At 33.4% G+C, this 20,939-nt stretch overlaps 2 protein-coding genes across 3 annotated transcripts; one reads left to right on the top strand and one right to left on the bottom strand.

The window, feature by feature from the left end:
* Nucleotides 1-2,119: 2,119 nt before the first annotated feature.
* LOC147409333 (uncharacterized) lies at nt 2,120-7,118 on the top strand. Of its 2 annotated transcripts, none has more exons than XM_086427711.1 (3): nt 2,120-2,448; nt 3,457-3,959; nt 6,155-7,118. In XM_086427711.1, the coding sequence occupies exons 2-3, from the start codon at nt 3,510-3,512 to the stop codon at nt 7,001-7,003; spliced, it is 1,299 nt and encodes a 432-aa protein (XP_086283837.1). In that variant the 5' UTR covers nt 2,120-2,448; nt 3,457-3,509; the 3' UTR covers nt 7,004-7,118. The 2 variants fall into 2 exon arrangements, with proteins under 2 accessions (XP_086283837.1, XP_086283828.1); XM_086427702.1 differs by having other exon boundaries at nt 3,351-3,959.
* Nucleotides 7,119-14,227: 7,109 nt separating this feature from the next.
* SHR (GRAS family transcription factor) lies at nt 14,228-16,371 on the bottom strand. The gene has a single exon (XM_086427686.1). It carries the CDS (start codon nt 16,020-16,022, stop codon nt 14,592-14,594), a length of 1,431 nt encoding a protein of 476 aa, XP_086283812.1. The 5' UTR covers nt 16,023-16,371; the 3' UTR covers nt 14,228-14,591.
* Between the last annotated feature and the right edge of the window lie 4,568 nt (nt 16,372-20,939).

Here is a 20,939-nt window from a genome sequence, read left to right as displayed (position 1 = left end):
ATGTGCAATTGTGTATCTCGAGAAAAAATATATGATTCTATGCACATGCCATGTCAGGAGAGTATGGGGGAGTATGTCCAGGGGAGTCAAATAATCACGACTCTACTAATAACTGCATCAAAATAATTAATGTTTAGTGATAAACATCATTTGGGAGACTTGGGAGTCTTTGAGAGAACTCTCTGACATCACATTTTGATGATACTGTAAAGAGTCGTGATGAATGCAAGCGGTCTTGGTACGCTACTGATGTGGCAAGGGCGCATAATCATAGATTGTTTTCATTGAGATACACAAGAAAAAGATGTGTGGTTTTGTGCCCTTGCTATATCAACCACGTATCCAACCGCATACCAAGACCGCGTGCATTTATCATTATTCTATTTTAAAGAATCATGATAATCTGACTTACCCATGTGGCATACTCAATCAATACCCTTGACATGACAGGTTCAGGAATCGTACATCTACTCTCTTTGAGATACAGATCTATGGTTCCCCATAAAACGTGCAATTTCGTATTATGAGGAGAGCAAATCTATAATTTCCGAGTCTGTCACGTTAGGAGTGTCAATTGAGTGTGCCTTGTGCCTAAGTAAATTATCATGACTCTATTTTAAATTTTAAATACAACACTATTTTTAATGAAAGACACCTAAGTAGATACAATTTGTAAACTTGAGTAACTTTAGAGACCAAGATAGAATAATGCTGAAGTGGCATCAGTCTGGAGTCTCATATCGCACTTCCTGACGTGAAAGTATATGGGAACCATGGATGCTTTTCATCGAGATACAAGTGAAAAAACATCTATGGTTCCTATCCACTTTCATGTCAATAAGTGCAATATGAGGTTCCAGCTTGAGGTCACTCCAGTACGACTCTACAATATAATAAGAGTGTTGATTTTGTAACTCAAGTTGACAGAATAACTCAAAAAACTCACTGATGTAGCATGTGCAAAGTACTGTAGATTTTTTGTCTTAGGACACAGCTGCACATGTTTAGAGAAATGTGCAATTTTGTATCCGAAGGCAAAATAATCTACGATTCTTTGCAATGCCACTTCGGTGAGTTTCTAAGTTATCCAGTCAGGTTGAGTTACAAACTCATTACACATATAATAATCCAATTTCATTATATAAAGTAAAAAAAATTTAACAAAGCTTATAAATCACTGGCCAGATGTCTGATGTCTCTCCTTTCAAACTTATGAGATTATAAAAATACTATAATATAGAAAATCAGCCCAAATAAAGACAAATTAGCATATATCTTTTGCGTTTTCGTGCTTCCGTGACCTCATATGGTACTTCTTCACGTGAGAGTGAATAGGAAATAGGGGGTCAATTGGTTGGTTCCAACTTAGAACCATAACCATTATATTAGTTCAATTTCGATTTTGAGTCTGATTTCAAAAGAAATGGAATTGGAATCAAAAACGCCAAAAATCGTGAGTACCCATCAACTCCGATTCTTAAGAATCGAATGAGAAAATAAATATTTCAAATCATTATAAAAAAATTTCCTTTTGAAAAATTAACATATTATCTACAAAATTATTGACTTAGTTATAATTTGTTATACTTAAGATACAAATTAATTATTTTTTTTAAAAATAAAAATATCTTTGTAAAATATAATAATTTTCTAGAAGAGTAACTTATTTTAAGTTTCAATCCATAATTTATATGAAAATTTGATGAATTTTATATAACATGCATTTTAAATATAAAAAAACACCTTAAATCATCTATAGTACAAAAAGAAATGACAAAATAAATCGGTTATAGGTACTCGCGGGTACCCATTGGATAGAACCTTAACGATTCTGGTTCCTATCGATTCGATTCCATTTTAGACTTAGCTGCAATCAGTTCCAATAAAAAAAGATCCGGAATCAGAATATTTGGTTCCGGTTCCGGTTCCAGTTACAGTTCTGGTTAAATGGGTACCCATTGACACCAATACTTTTTCACTCGTATCTCTATGAAAAGCATCTATGGTTCACATAAACTATCAGGTCAAGAAGTGCGATATGAGGTTCCAACCTGAGGCACTTCAGCATTATTCTTTAAATTTTAATAGATCTCTCCTTCTTCTTGGACACGGACAGAAAAAAGAGAAGGAATCTTTTGTTTTAAGTCATTAATCAACCTAAAGATCCAACCGTAATTAATAAGAAACCAACCAACCCTCATCTCAGTTCTCATTTCTTTCTCAATGTAAATCTCTTATCTTAGAGCAGAAAAAACAGGGTTTTTTTTTTTAATTTTAAAAAACTTAATAAGTGATGAGAACACATGAGATGATTTGTAGGAGATAAAGAGGGTTAGCTGGCATTCTGAAATTTTATTGGACTCGTGGGTCGAAAAAGGGTCCTAAGAGCAATATCAGGGACACCCATGGCTGGAAATCCTGCTTCATTCATGATCAGGATCCTTTGAGGCAAGCTACTTAAAGTCTTTTATCTTTTATCTTTTATTCAGATTTCTTGGTTTTATTTACAGAGATTATGATTGTATGCTTGTTGTATCTTTCAGTCTTTTTAGTTAGCTGTTTGGGTATTCTTGACTTTCTTTTGATGGGTTTAATTCTGGGTTTTTCTTTATTGAAATTGGTTTCTGAGATATGGGTTTGAGTTCACTTCTTCAGGTCTTTTGAAGTTGTAGTTGTATTGAAATTGGTATCTATTGTTTTTGTTATTGGTCCCCTTTCCTCTCCCTCCCTGGCACCCCCACCCCCCTTATGTGATGATTAATATTGGTTTTTTTTTTTTAACTTTTAATTTTATTTGGGATAATGGGTTCTTCCTTGTTATCTTGATTTTCTTTCTTGTGTGGGTGATTGACAAAGAGTGAATCTTATCCTTCATATTTGAATATCAAGGAAGTTTTTTTATCCATGATTTGGTTTTTTTTTTTGTTGGCAAAATCAAATTTATTGAAAAGAGTATTTCTGTATAGAAAGAACTAAAAGAAAAGATCACTCTAGTGAAGGAAAATACTATAACTGACAAGAGTTCAATCAGCAAAATACTACTAATGAAGCCCATTGAGGCTCGATGGTGGAGTAGCTCACTTCATCTAAAAACGAAAACTTCAACTGAACACACACGAAGTCTCCAAAGATTAATTACAAACTATAAAGAAGAGCCTTAGCATTCGATACACTCACACAAACACATAATTTATCATGTCACCTAGATGGAACCTTCCGAATTCGTTAGTATGTCCAATTTCATTTATTTTTCAGTTTTTATAACTTTCCTTCTAATTTTTTTGGGGGGTGAAATTTACTTTAATAGCAATGTGACTTAACTTTGATTCAATTGAATTGTATCCACATAGGTTGCATTTTTTAACTTCAGCATTATCTTGGAGATTAAAAAAAAAGGGAAGAAAATGAGGATGAGGAACAAACACAGGAAACCAACTGCTTTCCGTTGCAATGCAGGAGGCAAATGTCCATTCTCTACTGTGGTATGGGTTCTTGTGGGATGTGTTGTCATGCTTCATCTTTACTTCCTAGCTCGTCACAAAGATGGGATGGGAGGAGATCTTCAGTTCCACTTGAATCACGTACGGTTAATTCGCGAGCTTCAAGAAATCGAGGAGGAGAGTTATCAAATCCCGCCACTTAGGGGGAGACGGTCCCCGCGTGCTGTAAAACGAAGGCCGAACAAGCCCAAGACATTGATTGATGAATTCCTTGACGAGCACTCCCAATTCAGACACATGTTCTTTCCTGATTGGAGAACTGCTATAGACCCATCGAAGGAAGGAGGGAATGATAGCCTATACTTCTATCCGGGGAGAATGTGGTTGGACATTGATGGAAATCCTATTCAGGCTCATGGTGGAGGGATTTTGCATGTCGAGAGATCGGGGGTGTACTATTGGTATGGAGAAAACAAAGATGGTCCCACCTACCAGGGTTTAATAAATGGAGCTGCACGGGTAATTTAAAAGATTTTTTTTTTTTTTTTTTGCAATGCTAGTTTTTCTTTGTGTTCAATTATGCTGTTAATTGTTTCCTTATGGGTTATGGTCATTTTTTTTTCTACACTTTGTTAGGATTTGGATAAGGCATCAGTAATAATGACGATAATGACAAATATCTCGCATCAATCTATATTTCCTATTATTCAGATCATTGCAAAGCCATTTATGAGCTCGGTGAATTGAATTCTATGAATGTTCTTCTACTCAAAATGGGAAAAAATAACCGTAAGAAGAGGGTACATATTTTGCACGCTACATTTGCATCAAATTAAGATGATTTTGACTGGCAGCTAACTTGAGATACTGCTTCAAGAATCCATGTCTACCAAGTTGTAAGAATCCTAGACTTCCTAGGGCCAGGTTTTGATTTAGTGAACTTTGAAGTCTTCATGTTATATTCTTTTTAACCTTTCAACGCCAAGTACATATAATGGATTTGATATATTAGTCAAGAACAAAGATGATAAATCGAGTTGAAAATGAGAACTTAAGGAGGATGAGATGGAATTAGAAGTTGATTGCTACTTTGCTAGAGTGCCTGGTAGGGCAGAGTTCCAACCTGAAGAACTATTGTCATGACTAGATCACTTGAGCTGAGATCAATTATGAATATCCTTCAGAGTTGTTTGCTTTTAGCATTGAACGTTAATTAGAACGGATGGCAACATGATCAAATAGTAATAGTCAGAAGTACGATTCCTGGTTGCTTGCTGAAGGTTAAATCTGTGTGAGCATGGGATAGATGTTTTTTTTTTTTCCCGCCGAATCCCCTTTTTGGTGTTTTTTTAACAAGTTTTCGTGAAAATTTGGCAAATTTTGTTACTATGATCACAGGTAGAAGTTTGTTTTAGGTGAAGTCGTAGGTGTGTACCAAGACGATTTTTTCAAAGGAAGACACATTCTTAATGGACTAATCATCTCTAGAGCTTTTGGAATTTGGATTATTGGATTTGTAGGATGGGATTTTGCACTAGTTGGAAATAGTGGATTTTGGAGTTTGTTTTCTGCCTCATTTTTCATTCTAGCGAACGATGTTCCTGAAAGGATCCACTATTTCCTTTCCTCTTTGACGTTGTGGGAAAATCTTTAAGCAAGATTCTTCATAGGACCAAAATTTTATGGGACAATATTTAGCCTTATTGTCTTCCCTGTTTTGCTTTTTTAAACTTTAAATGTCTTTCCTTAAATACAAGGGCCATTCAGTTTGTAATTTTGAACTACCAAAGCTGATGTCTTTCCGACCTCACCCCTACATCTTACAAACTTGCAACTAGTTCCATGGTAGATACCTTGTTGAACGATTACTTGTAGACTGCCAATAAAGGTAAAACTTTGTTGTCCTAGGAGGGATTTGAGGAAAGATGCAACGGATGAATGGTTCTTAGGGGAAGAATGTAAAAAATAATGGATATTTAGTTTAAATGTACACCAAGAAGTTTGAAGCTCAGAAAGTTATGTTTCAAAGGAGATAATTGTTCCAAGGCTGAGACTCTTAAAGATTCAACTTTTTTACTTGTGCCTGGAGGGGTTTGAGGGAAATATGCAATAGATGAAACATGTAAAAAACATAATTTTTTTCTCATCAAGCTAAAAGCGATATATCGCTTAAAGGTACGTCAAGAAGTTTTAAGCATAGAAAGTTATGCTTCAAAGGAGATATATGCTTCAAAGCTTCTTATGATGATATTTTCTATCTGCTATCTCATTATATAGGAGAAATTGGGGCACATTTTTTGGATATGATATACCTCAAGATGAATTTATTTTGTATAAATGACTAGTTATCCTAAAATTCATTTGGTAAAGTAATGGAATATTGTTTAGGTGATCACTATAATTTATTTTTTATCTGCTCTCTCATTCTATGGAAGTAATTGGGGACACATTTTTTGGTAACGAAATCCCTCAATCTGAGAATTTTGTATAAATTAATAGTTATTGTAAAATTTGGCAAGGCACTGGACTATGGTTTTGATGTCTATACAGCATTGTTGAACACTTTCATTAGGTTGAGATAGGCAAGATTATTATTGACCTTTAGTTTTCACTCAAATAATTTAACATAAGTCGTTCATGTGTACTTTAATTACAACAAATTTATCTACCATTACATTACCAAATATTAATTATCCGCATTTATTGCTCCTCAGGTCGACATAGTTGGAGTAAGTTGCTACTCTTCTAAGGACTTATGGACATGGAAGAATGAGGGTGTTGTGTTGGCAGGAGAAGAGACTGATCCGACCCATGACCTCTACAAACTCAACGTGCTTGAGAGGCCCAAAGTAATTTACAACGACAAAACAGGAAAATATGTAATGTGGATGCACATTGATGATTCCAATTACACCAAAGCTTCCGTAGGTGTTGCTGTAAGTGACCATCCTACAGGACCATTTGAGTACCTTTATAGCAAACGGCCTCATGGGTTTGAAAGCAGGGACATGACTATATTCAAAGATGATGATGGTGTGGCTTACCTAATCTACTCCTCGGAAGATAATAGTGAACTTCACATCGGACCGCTTACGGATGATTATCTTGATGTTACTAATGTTATGAAAAGAATACTGGTGGGGCAACATAGGGAAGCCCCCGCGTTGTTCAAGTATCAAGGGACTTACTATATGGTCACGTCGGGTTGCACATGGTGGGTACCGAATGAGGCACTTACCCATGCCACAGATTTGATAATGGGACCGTGGGAAACAATGGGGAACCCTTGTATAGGAGGCAACACGATTTCTAGAGACACCACGTTCTTCTCTCAGAGCTCATATGTACTCCCGTTGCCCGGGCTTCCCGGTTTCTTTATTTTTATGGCAGATAGGTGGAACCCAGCAGACTTGAGGGACTCGAGATACGTTTGGTTGCCTCTAAGCGTGTGGGGAGCGGCCGACAAGCCTCTAGAGTACAGTTTTGGGTTTCCTTTGTGGTCTAGAGTGTCGATTTTTTGGCATAGAAGATGGAGGCTTCCAGATGGGTGGAACGGGTATTAAGTGATTTGAGATTTTTTGGTTTTGTATCATAAATTTATATATGTTTACGGGTATTTTGTATCATAATATGAGGTTTATATATTTGATGGCTTAAACATACAATAATTCTGTTTTATTTTTATTTTTTCAAATATTTCGAAATGCCGGCTTCTCGTTATACTATAAAAGTTTGGCTCATCAACACTTTGACGCAGATGTTTCAACAACCGGTAGTTACTCATCTTTTTTAATTTTAGAATAATTTTTAAAGATTTGATGATGATGATGTCAGTAGACCATACAAATTAGGATAATTTTTCCTTGAAATCAGGACCAGTTTCTTAGTACAAATTTTTTAGGTATTTGTTTCTTTTTTTTTTTTTTTTTGGAATCTTTAATAGTATCCTTCCATCTCAGCAGTCTTGTTTTGATAGTTTTAAACTTCGTTTGAAACAATTTTTTTTTTTTTTTTTGGGTTGGGGGGAAGGGATTTTGACATGCCCCCTATATTTTGATGAATATTAGAGATACCCCCCTCATTTTCAAATTGATGACACAGATCCCTTGATGTCATTAATGAGGGACGAACAAGGTGAATAAGTACTTGTCAAAAGTCTTAAATACCCTCACACTAAATTCATCAATGCTTTTTAAATTGAGTCGTGCTGGGGTGACACATGATTTACTGTGATTCTCACAATTCTGACGTGGACATGCATACATAACCATAGATGATTTTTACTTGTATTGTGAGTAAACACATATATGGTTATGTGCACATCCCACGTCAAACTTGTGAGAATTGTAATAAATACTTTTTGTCATTTCAACATTTTCCTCTTATTGAAATATCCTCATTGTTATTTCATTGGTGAATCAATTGAGGAAAATTAGTTGAGTAGTCATGGGCTCATATGGATTGCCAAGTTGGCAAACAAATACATCAATTTCTAGAGTTATTTAGGTCATATTATATTTAAAAAAATGGTAATGGGGAACATAGATTGTCATGTTGGCAAAATAATAGATCAACTAGAGGGTCATTTAGATCAAATTGTTCAAAAATGAACTATTGTAATCTTAATCAAAGACAATGAAAATCTATTTTTTTTTTTTTTTTGTTGAAAAATTTGAAATATATAAGATTATTACATTGATCATCTTTTTGATTGCCAAAAACAGATGTGATTGGGAAATCTCTCCCCTAATCCTCAAAAAGATCGAGTTGACTCGTCTTGAGGCAATGGGTATGATACAAGTCAAACTATTAGAAACAATTACATTATTTATATTTTTAAATTTTTATTTAAGATAACAATCATTAATTTTCAACTATAACAAAATCCTCATAAAAAAATCAGTTTAATCCAAAACTTTTAACCCATATAAGACAAAACAATTCGACTGTGCTGTGGATGCCCTTATTAATTTGTGGGGTGCTTTTATAATTGCCCTTTCCACTAAGCTAGTTGGCATACAACCATCCTAGCTCAAAATCACAGTAACATTTTAAAAAAAATATAAACTAAGTTTTTGTTTAAACAGAAACACAATTAAAACACATAGATGATTTTGTAGGTTAACATGACTACTTAGTAAGATTTCAAATCTTACCAAGGGTTGTTGGACCCACCTGAATCATCACATTGGCTTTCCAACACCACAACACTCCAGATTTTATAGAAAAACTTGGATTAAAAAAAAACTAACTAAAAAATTAATCTTTTTGGGCTGATCAATGGTGTTGAAAATAGATTACTACCGACCTTCCAAATTAAAATTAAAATTTTTGGTTAAAAGTAAGTTTTTTTTTTTGTTGTTGTTAAAGTTCTTAGAATTATGTTATGTACAACCATGAGGCATCGAATCATGTTTTTAGATGCCACAAGATGATGGGGTCAAGCAATTTTCTTACTAACTTAGTAAGGAAAGTATTTTTTATAACATATTCATCTTCAACAACCTATTTTTTTTTTTAAAGTTAACATCCTTTGTAGGCTACAATTTCATAATTGCATCAGATTTAATAAATAATTTTAAAAAAGACCTAAAAAAAGAATGGGTAATGAACTTTCAAATTTTAAATTAAAATCCCAAGTGAAAAATAACTTCGTTTTTTGTCAAAAAATGATGCAAAAACTTGAGATTTTCTACTATGATCATGATTATGTGATTACCTTTGCTTTGAATAAGACAGTGAATCGATTCTTGTAACGAATGAATGGATAATGATCGATTTTCTCAAAGATTTTAGTATTTATAAAAAATGAGAGGTTGAAGATGATATCAGGCTTTCTAAAAAAGAAATCCCAAGACTTTCAATCTTACACCATAAATCTGACATCCCATATCAATTTTGATATTAGAGATCTTAATTATTTTACTTGATTTTAATTACGAGGGGGTATTTTAGTTTTTGACAATTTCTTATCCTACCAAACGTGGGCATAATTTAACTGAAAGGGTATTTCAGCATTTTGACATGTAGTTATTCTCTCAAAGCATGATCTGTTTGTTGGTCTCTCGTTTAGGACAATGGTCAAGGGATCTAAGTCATCATCTTGAAAATGTTTTGAGGGAGGAGGGATCTCTAATATTCATCAAAAGATAGGTGGGTATATCAAAATCACCCTATTTTTCTTCTTAAAATTATAATATTTTTGGGATTATTAGTATTATATCGCTCACGTTTGTCATTTGAGAGAAATATTATATTCGATATTACTCTACTTTATTTATTTTTTTAAATAGTGCGGATTTATGAATAGTTTTGTAAAAATACAATCTTTGTTTTTTATTAAAAGAGTATTTTCAGTCCAACATTTAAAAAGAGAATAAAATATCTATAAATTTATAAATATTATTCTAGTTTTTCTAATATGTAGTGCTTGAGTACGGAGACTTGATGCACGCTATAACAGATGCCCAAGATAATGGATAAAAATGTATTGTTTACCATATTTTATATTTTGACGAGGAAGCCATGGAAGATTCAAATCACAAGACTCGAAATTGACAGTAGTTGTTGAATTTGCAAATTTAGACTCTACACATGAATTTGTACATTAGAATAAAGCTGAAGTGACCTCAAGATTGTACCTCATATCGGACATCCTCACATGATAGTGTGTAGGAACTGTATATAGATGCTTTTCATCGACATCTTGAGTTCTCTCCCGCACGGCTATTTATCATAATGTCATCTACGGTAAAAGGTATATCAATTAGAAATGTATCCATTTTGATTGTGTTGCCATACATTGAAAACTCAGGATCGGTTTCCATTATACCTTCTAGCGTCGCTTGATTTTGTTGGTCATTTGCATTTTAGTCTTAGGCGGTCACTTGTAAGTGTTTTTTTCCTTTGTAATTATTTTTAGTCATTTTGATCGATTATATCTGTAATTTTTTTTTTCAATGAAGAATTTTGTTTCATTTAAGGGATTTTTATTCTGTTAAAATGAATAATTTTGTGAGCATGGTGAAACAAAAATTACAAAATTAAGCTCTTTTATTATTAGTTTTGTATTGTATGAATAATGATAATTTCGCAGTTTGAAAATAGTGAAATCAATAATTTAAAAAGAAGTGAAATCGATTATGTCTGTAAATTTTTGTTTTCAATGAAGAATTTTGTTTTATCTAAGTGCATGCTTTTTATTTTGTTAAAATGATCGAATAATTTCGTGTGAATGATGAAACTAAAATTATAAAGTTAAGTTCTTGTATTATTAGTTTTGCATGAATAATGATAATTTCGCAGTTTGAAAATAGTGAAATCGATTTAAAAAGAAGCAAATTTGTCATCATGAGATAGAGTATAGTAGCAAATTTGTTGCTTTAAATAAAGAAAGCAATGCATGCATTAATCACTACTTTGAAATCGAACGAATTCGTGTTCTAACAATTGGGCTTTTGTATTTTTCACGAGTCACTCTATTTGACAGACGCATATCTAATATCCCTTCTTAATCTAATATCTCTTATTACAAACAAATTCGTGTTCTAACAATTGGGATTTCGTATCTTTCATGAGTCACTCGATTTGACCGACTCATATCTAATATCTTTTCTTAATCTAATATCTCTTATTACAAAAAAATTTATGTTCTAACAATTGGGATTTCGTATTTTTCATGAGTCACTTGATTTGACGACTCATATCTAATATACCTTCTTAACCTAATATCACTTATTATGAATGAATTCGTGTTCTAATAATTGGGATTTTTTTAATATTCACGAGTCACTCGGTCTGACCGCCCGTATCTAATATCCCTTCTTAATATTGTAAATTTGTAATACTCTCTCTATCAAAACCTAACTAAGTTGATTAATCAAATAATTATACTCTAAAATAATTAAATGGCTTATTATGACTCAACCATATAACTACGTTGATTAATCAAATAATTATACTCTACAATCTTGATTCAAGGAACGAAATAAAAAAATGAAAATCAAGAAACTTTTCCAAGCTGGAGAAGGACGTCGATGGGACTTCGAGTTGACTCTTACTCTAGTCTTCCCCACAACCATAGCCTCATCTGTAAAAGTTGGTCTTGATTTTCCTGCACTACGATCTTTTTCTTTCTTTTTCAGTCTTTGTTTTTTAGCTTAAAGTTTGATAGAATTCCTTCAGAACTTAATTATACAAATCAACTTTTTATTATTATTACTATAAATAAAGGGTTGGGACCCGTTGACTCATTAGAAACGACTAAATTCCAAACCCAATAATTTGAATTTTGAGTTAATTTATGTGTCTTTCTTCATTGTGTTTGACAATATTTCTGTTCTTGATACACAAGGGATGAAGGTAGAAGATGAATCATAATGTGAAAAAAGCCTAAATTTGACAGTCTTGGGCCATCAAATTTCATAAAATTCGATGGAGAAAGGTTTCGAATTGGCATCAAATTTTTTATTGTCAAATTTTTATTTTTAACAGGTTGAAACTGTCAAATTAATGAAGGATGAGAGAAATTCAACTACTCTAAGTTGTCAAATTTAAGAACATCAAGAATTTCGACAATCCTAAACTGTCAAAATTCAGTTTCTAAAATCCATGGGCCTTGACCCGTTAATTTGTTTGTCGAATTTTCCAATTTTCACATCGTGAATAGCATTAACATTGACTTATTTAACATGCTCATAAAGCTAAAAACTTCCATTTGCACTCAATCTAAGCAAGGTTGGTTATTATTATTATTATTGTGGGAGCATAGAAAAATACATTTGAGCACGATCAGTTTGATAACTAACTCAAGCATATTGCATATTTGGGTTCAATAGTGCTTTCAACCAAGCTTAAAACAATGAGTGCATTCTCCAATTAAACATGTGATCTGATAAGCAGGTTGATCGTGATATTGTGCCAACACGTATTTGACATTAATGTAAGTTGAAATTACAAATGAAATTTCTACATTTGCATGTGTTAATGTTTTCAAACGTGATATGGGATAGAATGACATGCAATACAACTAAGGATTTGAAAGATTATATAGAAGTGACAAATGAAGACCATATGAAAAACCTGAATTACAAACGTTATAATTATAGAAGAATGATATATTATTGATTCTCTTAAATAATAATTACATCAATTATAATAGGATTTTATAGAAATCAAATCGTATCTAGAGATAAATTATATCCCTAATAAATCTCAATCAAACCAATCTAACCTTATTTTAATCTCAATAGATATGATACGGTGTCCCGTAGTACACTATATTACAATTCAACATAACTAATTACTCCAATAATAATACTCTTTTAAAATCATTAACTTAATCATTAGAGTACAATTACAAGGACCATGGCACATGACCATCAAATCCTAAATTGAGTCAAATTTAATATCTACCATTATTATTATTATTATTATCACTAAATGATTCAAAAATTACATAACTAATTAAGAAATCTAACCCTAATTCCCAAATTTAATATATATGTTTAATTGTTATCTGAACTCATTTTCTACTAACCCAAAAGGAGAAAGAAAAAAGAAAGTGAAAAACCAACAATTTTTGAAAGAGAAAGAGACGATGTAGGTGAGGAAGCAGGTCTCATCAACAGATAAAGATGTGGAAACCCTAAAAAGAAGTTCCCACTATGTGTGAATATGGGCCAAAAGTACCTCTCAACTGATTATAAGAAAGTATGGAAGGAGATAGAACCTTTGGAGGAGAAGGTGGTGGGGGCCTTTTAAAAGGAATAAAGACTCAATTCTTGCCAGAACAACGTGCAGGCCACAAAACATTTACAACCCACCCACTAATCCCTAAATCCTCTTTTCTTTTCTTTGATTCCCTCAAACACAACCCCCAAGTCGTTGCCGTCCTAAGATTCCATGGTCCTCTCATTAGATAACGACCAACTTTTATTAAATTTTTTTTTTTTTTTTTTTTTGAATTTTTATACTCTTTTTAGTTTTAAGCTGATATCACCTTAACACCTAACACCAACTCCATTTGATTATTTGAACCACCTTACCCACCAAAAAAAAAAAATAATTCATTTCAATTAATTGAAAAAGAGCAAAGATCTTGTACTCTTAAGGGGACGAGGAGTTGGGATTGGGTGTAGCTTTTGTATGCCATGTGGCACTCTCTTTATTACTCAACTCAACCAGAACAAAAAATTAGTTTGATTTGCTGATTTTTTGTCATTGGCTTTGAACATTTTTTTGCATGTTGGGTTTACAACCCACATGTGTACTTAGTTGCAAAATCTGCAATGGAAAATTGTTCCAATCCAATGGCGAGAAATTGTCGAAGCTGAATTTTGAAATAAAAATCCACCAAAAATTAGGTTCTGAATCTATGGGACAATGGACCTAAATGGTGGAGTTGGCAAGCTACTCAACTCCTTTAGATTATAACAACTATGGTTTAAAAAATTGTTCTTAGATGATTAGAATGTATCATTTAAGAGATTTTTTTAAAATAATATATGTTGAATTCCCGAAAACTCGGTCGAGTCAATTGGATATTATGTTTTTTAATATAATATATATATATTTTAGCAATATAAAAAAGCATCTATTAATAATTTTAATCAATTTAAATGATTTGATTTGTCTCGGATTAGATGACTAAGTTGAGTCAACATGATATCGATGGAGACTTGACGAGAAACCGCGTTAGAACTATATGATAACAAATAAATTAAAAAAATAAATAAAATATATTAATACTTAGATAGGAAGTATAAGTAGTTTTGATGACCATTGCATTGAGGTTCAAGAAACCTTTAATAATTCTACATTTGAGTAAGTTGGCCAAGTTTTGGTAGGAGAATAGTTACTGATTTGCAATCAGGAAATCTTAAGACTTCTTAACCATCTGATATGTTGACTAGACCCTTTTACAAAAACTTTAGTTTGACTCAATAGGTGATCATCAAGAAACAACATATTCTTGTTGATAAAATCAAAACAAAACAAATATTAAAAAAAAAAAAAGAAAAAAAAAAAGAGAAATAAGTAAAACATTTGTATCCAATTCCAAGCAAATCCTTCCCTTACTATCATATCAAACTTACCAAACAAAACAAATTCCATGCCACTCAACACGTGCGAATTCATCTCCCACACGTGTCAAGGCTTCCACGCACTAGCCCACACGACCGATTGATCCTTCCAAGTCAAGAAAATCCCAGCGTCTGATCCCTGTGTCATCGACCAACCTTCCTTATATCGCCTTAACAAAGCACGCACGTCATCTAACACGTCATCACTGTACCCAACCGGGTTGAACCCGGTTGAACGTAAACGGTTCGACCAACGCGTGGCTGATTCTCGCCTCTCAATGGATTCCGTCTCTGGACACGCCAATAGGTCCACCACCGCCCGTCCAGCTGCTCTCTCCAACATCAACCGTTCATTACTTGTACGTGGAAAACTCTCGTCCAGCGACTCAAAATAAACCCTAAACCACCTTAGACTCTCGTCAAAACCTTTGACAAAGTCAACCCCATCTTCTCCAACATCAAGATCAGCTTCCTCCTCCACTACCGTTACGATCTTCGGTTGTAACCTTCGAAAAACCGATACGACAACATCACGATTGTTACCAACTGCAGAAACTGAATGTAACGTTCCGATACTATTAACACAAAGTGCTTCATCATCTTTAATATCCAATTCAGCTAAATTCAAATCCGATAAATCACCGATATGGTAAACTACGTTGAATTTAAAGGGTACACCCATGAGTCTAGCGAACTTCTCCATACGATTTCCAATTTCTTTCATAACTTTCTGAACTGCTGTTACACCACCGTTTGCTGCACTGGCTTTGTAGACAACTACAGTGGTGAGTCGTAAGTGTGGTGTTTCATCACTACGAGTCGCCAAGGCCTCAAGCAAAGTAGGCCATTGGGTGCAATAAGTGTTACTTATATCAACTATATGAAGCTTACTTTCACCATCAAAAGCTTCTAAAATCGCTCCATTAGAAGCTACATGACCAAAAGTAGTCCATGGGCTCACTTCTTGGAATTTTAATACCATCTTTCGTGTAGATTCGAAAGAGCAATTCTTCTCAGAAGCAGAAGTTAAAGAACGATAACAACGCTCTCCTGAGTCGGTCATTCGGCTAAACAAGGCTTGCAGGAAGTACGAGGCGAGTTTTTGATCTGTGTCACCATAAGGAGAGCTAAGTTCATTGAGCATCCACATGAGTTGTTGCACACGGGCGCTGTTCTTGTCTGCTATGGCACGTGCAGTCTCCATTAGTAGGTCTGATGCCCACTTAGAGGAAGTTGAGAAGGTGAATTCTGAAGGGGTGGGAGAAGGGTTAGGGTTTTGTTGTTGTTGTTGATGGTAAGGGAAGAAGTTTCTAGAAGAAGAAGAAGAGAAGTCGTCTTCATCCATGAAAAAATTGCTGCATTCTTGGTCTTGATGGTAGTGGTGGTGGTGATGGTTATTATGTTTGGACGATCTAGAGCTACTAGAGGTTCTACTAGTAGTATTGAAGGACGATTGTTGGTCAGATTGGAAACTAACTAGCCTAAACAAGGTATCCATTTAACAACAGACCCACATCAATAAACCCCTATAGGTATGACCTGATGAAGTCTTTTGGTTGGATAAGAGAGATGGGTATTTTGTGTCTTTAACAGCTAAATAGCAAACAGAGTGAACAAAGGAAGATCTTGAGGTTGGATTTTAGTTGGGTTTCAACACATTTAGAGAGAGAAAGAAAGAGAGAGAGGGCTAAGAACTCTTTTTTTGTTGGTGTAATCGAGGAGGAATGAGTGGGGTTTCTTTCCTAGTTATTACTTTAGGGTTCTTTTGAAATTTAAGAAGGATTGACTAACGTGGAGTCATTCTGTTAAAACTTGGAAGGTGTCATAGACCACCTGGTTTTTTGAAATGGAATTCTTTCTGACAAAAGTGATAAAAGATAGCAAGGTCTACATCAAGAGAAAGGGTGAGTGGGTTAGCTTTTTATATGCATAAATTACTACTACCCCCTATAAAATTATGTATGTTAGCATTTTCTCCCATGTAAAATACAACTTTAGATCTTCTCCTTGTTTGAAAGTTGCTAGTATTGACTCAAGTAAGCAGTCTAAAATAAAACCCCCCCCCCAAATTTTTTTTCCCTTATCGACGCATGTTCCCTATTCTTGATTCTTTTATTCTTTCTTTTATGCTTCTTATAAGAGTGAAGCTACTAAGCTACCCTTGCTGACTTAGTAAGATTTAGATTTCAAATCTTACTGAGGGTTGTTGAGCTCAAAGTCACATTCAAAATTCTATGAATTTTGATTAAAAAAATTAAAAAAAATTCTCTTTTACTATTTAATTTTACTTTTAAGTTTTGAGGAGGGGGGGGGGGGGGAGTTTAGTAGCCATTTATTTTCAATACCTTGGATCAAATCCAAAAATAGTTTATTTTTTTATTTTTTTATGGATCATAAAATATATTTTTGATTATTTATTTATTTAGTATCTAAGTTTTTCTATGAAATTTAAAGAGTTGTGATGTTGGATTGACAATTTGATTATCCATTTGAGTTCAACAACCCTTAGTAAGATCTAAAATGTTAGTAAAGAAAGTATTTATTTTTTTTCTTATAATTGATTAGATTCATATACAGTATGCAAAATCTCCCCATTAACACAATAAATTTCCAATTCAATTTCTTTCATCATCATGTTGAGATGGAGTAAATTTTAAAGAAGAGAGAGAGGAGAGGGTATGCTGGTTTATTTACTAAGTCAATTTTATTGACTTTTTCTCAATGGGGTATCAAAATTGCACATTATTGGGGGTCAGTAATAATATACATCCTTTTATGGGGGCAACTAACAAATCTTTTTTATTGTAAGAGAGAGAGAGAGATATGAGAAGAGGTTGAGTGGGAGCAGGCGTGCCAAATGGGTTTGGGGAGGAGAGGAGGGAGTGAGAGATGAGACGTCAGAAAAGCTGCAGGCGTGCATCATCATCATGATAAAACCCACCACCACCCCAACACATCCATCACACACCTTTGCCTCCTAATCCCTCTCCAAACTCTGCAAAAATTCCCCAACTTTTCCCTTTTCTATACTACTTACAAAAACCCATACATATATAAACATATAATATCGTTCTACCTTTTTAAATACTAATAAGTAATACCTAATAGATGACCACCCTTCTCCCGTATCAAGAGCATGCTCTTTACTTTTTCCACTCACAATTATATACATAATAACACTAAAAGCTATAGATAGGTCCACCCCTCTTTTTAACTCTTTAAGTAAATAGGTTCCAATCTCACCTAAAAAACTTTCATGTAATTACTTGTGCACTTCTTTACCCAACTCATTATGTTGGTGTTGGTACTTTAGATCGAGTAACCCTAATCGTTCGATCTTATTGATCATTGATTAACATGAGCATATGTGATAATAGGTTGATTGGACAGCTTTGAGAGTGTGTTGGACCTTCCTTCATTGTGGGTATTTCACATCAGATCATTTCTTTTTAAGGTTTGAAAGTGTGGAGGGTATGATTGTGTTTTATGTGTAAAGAAGATCCTTGGGTTTCTTAGAGTTGGTATTGGTGTGGAGGGTATGATTATGTCTTATGTTTAAGGAGACCTAGGGTTTCTTAGTGTTGGTATCTTTTGTTCAATCATTATGGGAAATTCCATGTATGGACTGGTTGTCACTTTTGATGTTTGGGCTCGTTTTGCCCTTGTTGAAAACTGGGTATTGAACACTGTTGTTTGAATGTCATCATTATTGTCAGGTGAAGGGGCTTTGCTCACCTTCAAATCCAAGGAAACCAAACATCAATGATGTTGGTCAGGGGGTATTTTGGTCACTCAAAGACTTTAAAGAGGACGGCTTGTTTGTCTTGTCTTAAGTCTCAACTTAAATATTCCTTGACCTCTTCCGAAGAATTTTTATGAGTGATAGATGTTCACTTAAAATATAAAACATTCTTTTACATTCGGGTATCTAATATTATTGGCTTCCTTAGCTTTCGTCTCTCAATATGAGTGTCGGCCATTAAAATAAATAAAAAATGTCTTGTATCCAACACTAAGAGCATCTCTAATCTCATTGTATATCTTAGCTCCATTTTCAAATATGCAGATGGAACTAAAAAATGTACTCCAACCAGACTGCATATTTGAAGAGTCCCTCCAAAAACACTGTTCCCTCCATCATATTTGGAGGATTTCAGATCTCTAAAAACATTAATCATTTTATTAAATCCCATTTTTAGTCTTCTCCATCCATTTAACTTTCAATGAATTCCCTTCCTATCCTTTTTCTAAGTGAGTTACTATTGACACCTCGAATTTTACTTGTTAAACCCCAAATTAAAAAAAAATGAAAATAAGTGAATGATTGAGAATAACTAAAAGTTGGGGTGCCAATCATAATTGAATATATTTTGGATTTAGGATTTTACTAGATTTCCATATTTTTTGGGTCTAAGACTTTATATGAGTTTAATCATAATTATAAACAACTATTGAAATAATTTGAACGGGTATTATAATATTTTGTAATGTTGAAATTATAGTTTGAATTAAACCTTTGTAATATTAGAAAAGTGTGTTTTAATCTTCAACTGGGGTGTCAATGGTAGCTTCTTTAATTTAACTATATATATATATATAGTTATATATTGTAAATGTTATATTTTTAATTAATTAATTCATCAACAAAAATCATGTTTTTTCAGCTAGTCAAAGCTTAAAACCAATAAATTTCAATTCAGGAAACTAGTACTACTTTGATAATAACTAATTAAGAAAACTAGTACAAACATAATAATAAAATTCATACGATCAAATACGACTAGTAAAATACTATTTTATGCCACATGGTATGGATTTAGACTGACCAACCGTATGAATATATAATGCATCCCTTGTTGAATCTACATATTAAATATGAGCTTGATCGGAGATGATATCTATTAGATTTAATTATATTATAGAAAAAATAAAATCTAACGGTGATAAATCATTCATAAATCAAAATGAATAGTATTTTAGAGGAGTGAATAGTGATTTTAGACTAAGGGTGAGAGTTCAAAAAGCTTATAGGGGAGTGAATCCTTCAAATAAAAGGAATATACTCTTTTGGAAGAGCATTATAGAGGCGTGGTTGCAGATGCACAAACTAAGATGGAAGATGCCGTAGCAATTCCTTAGAGAAACTCATCTTAATTTAGAGAAAAATGTTTAGTGGTTTATATAATATTTGTAATTTTCTTCACATTTCAGCCATTCCAACAACCAATGAAGTAGTGCCATTTGTATCCAATAAAGCTGAGAATCGATTCCCTTTTTTTTATTTTTTTATTTTTTATTTTTTATGTGTGTGTGCGGTTCTTGCCGATTCCTTAGGTATCTGGTAGGTTGTATGACCCTTACATGCTTCACTGCCCCCCTTGTACGTTAGAAGGACCATAATGTCCTTCACTTTTTTCAATAACCCATGTTTGATGGTAAGCAAATTGGTTAAAATTGCATTAGTAGTAAAGCAAAAGAGACAATTAAATTTCACTGTTTAAAGAAATTTTCTTCTGTCATACCAACATTACGTTATGAGACATCAATTAAAATAAATTAATATTCCATATCAAATATGAATAAATGACAATCAAAATATCTTTATCTATTAATCATCTTCTTCTATATTTCTTTGAAGAAGAGCTTCGGAAGCTTAATTAAGTGAGCAAAAATGTTAGCTCTTGTTTAATCATTCAAAATTGATCCACCCCTACTTCCCCTCCTTTATTCTTCTTAGAGTCATTAGAATTCATGTTCTTTTCCTTCTAAACAAATCCTCCCAAGCCTAGTCCTTATACTCTCCCTCTAAATTCAATAGGTCTCTAATATTTAAAAAAAAAAATTTCTTCTTCAAAGAAAATCCTTTCTATATGCTACTTCTCTCTTCTAAAACAATGTTTTAAAAATTAGACTGAACTAGTGGTCCAAACAGGTTGGCCAAATTTCGTAAGAAAATCAATTTGGTTATGAAACATTGTCGTCTAATGCTTACTTTGATTCTATAGAAAATCTCCCATTCCTTATTGAATCGCGATAATCTGACTACCCCATGTGGCAACTCAATCGACTACCTTGATGTGACAATTAGTTTGGGAATCGTAGATCTACACTCCTTGAGATACACGGCTACACTTTTCCATAAAAAATAAAAAGTGTATCTCGAGGGAATTGTGTATCCTAAGAAGTGTAAATCTATGATTCCCAAACTTGTCACATCAAGTAGTCCATTGAGTATGCCACGTGGGATAGTCGGATTATCACAACTCTTCCTTGTTAGGAAAACTTAATTGAGAGATTTGATGGGTATTCCCAACTTTAGAAAATTGTAATATGGGGTTTCCCCATTTTATTCTTTAATTCAATTATTTTCTCGCTTTCTTAGCAAGAAAAAGGAAGGAAAATAAAAGAAGGATTT

This window comes from Akebia trifoliata, chromosome 2 (assembly GCF_017979445.1).
Source record: "Akebia trifoliata isolate Shusen 1 chromosome 2, ASM1797944v1, whole genome shotgun sequence".
Lineage (NCBI taxonomy): Eukaryota > Viridiplantae > Streptophyta > Magnoliopsida > Ranunculales > Lardizabalaceae > Akebia > Akebia trifoliata.
This window is presented reverse-complemented; position numbering and strand designations above follow the sequence as displayed.

What these genes read in the sequence shown, in the direction of transcription:
- LOC147409333 (XM_086427702.1), top strand. Translation starts at nt 3,405, where the DNA reads ATGAGGATGAGGAACAAACACAGGAAACCAACTGCTTTCCGTTGCAAT. An exon ending in TAATAAATGGAGCTGCACGG is followed by an intron (nt 3,960 to 6,154) that starts GTAATTTAAAAG and finishes ATTGCTCCTCAG; the next exon opens with GTCGACATAGTTGGAGTAAG.
- SHR (XM_086427686.1), bottom strand. Translation starts at nt 16,022, where the DNA reads ATGGATACCTTGTTTAGGCTAGTTAGTTTCCAATCTGACCAACAATCG.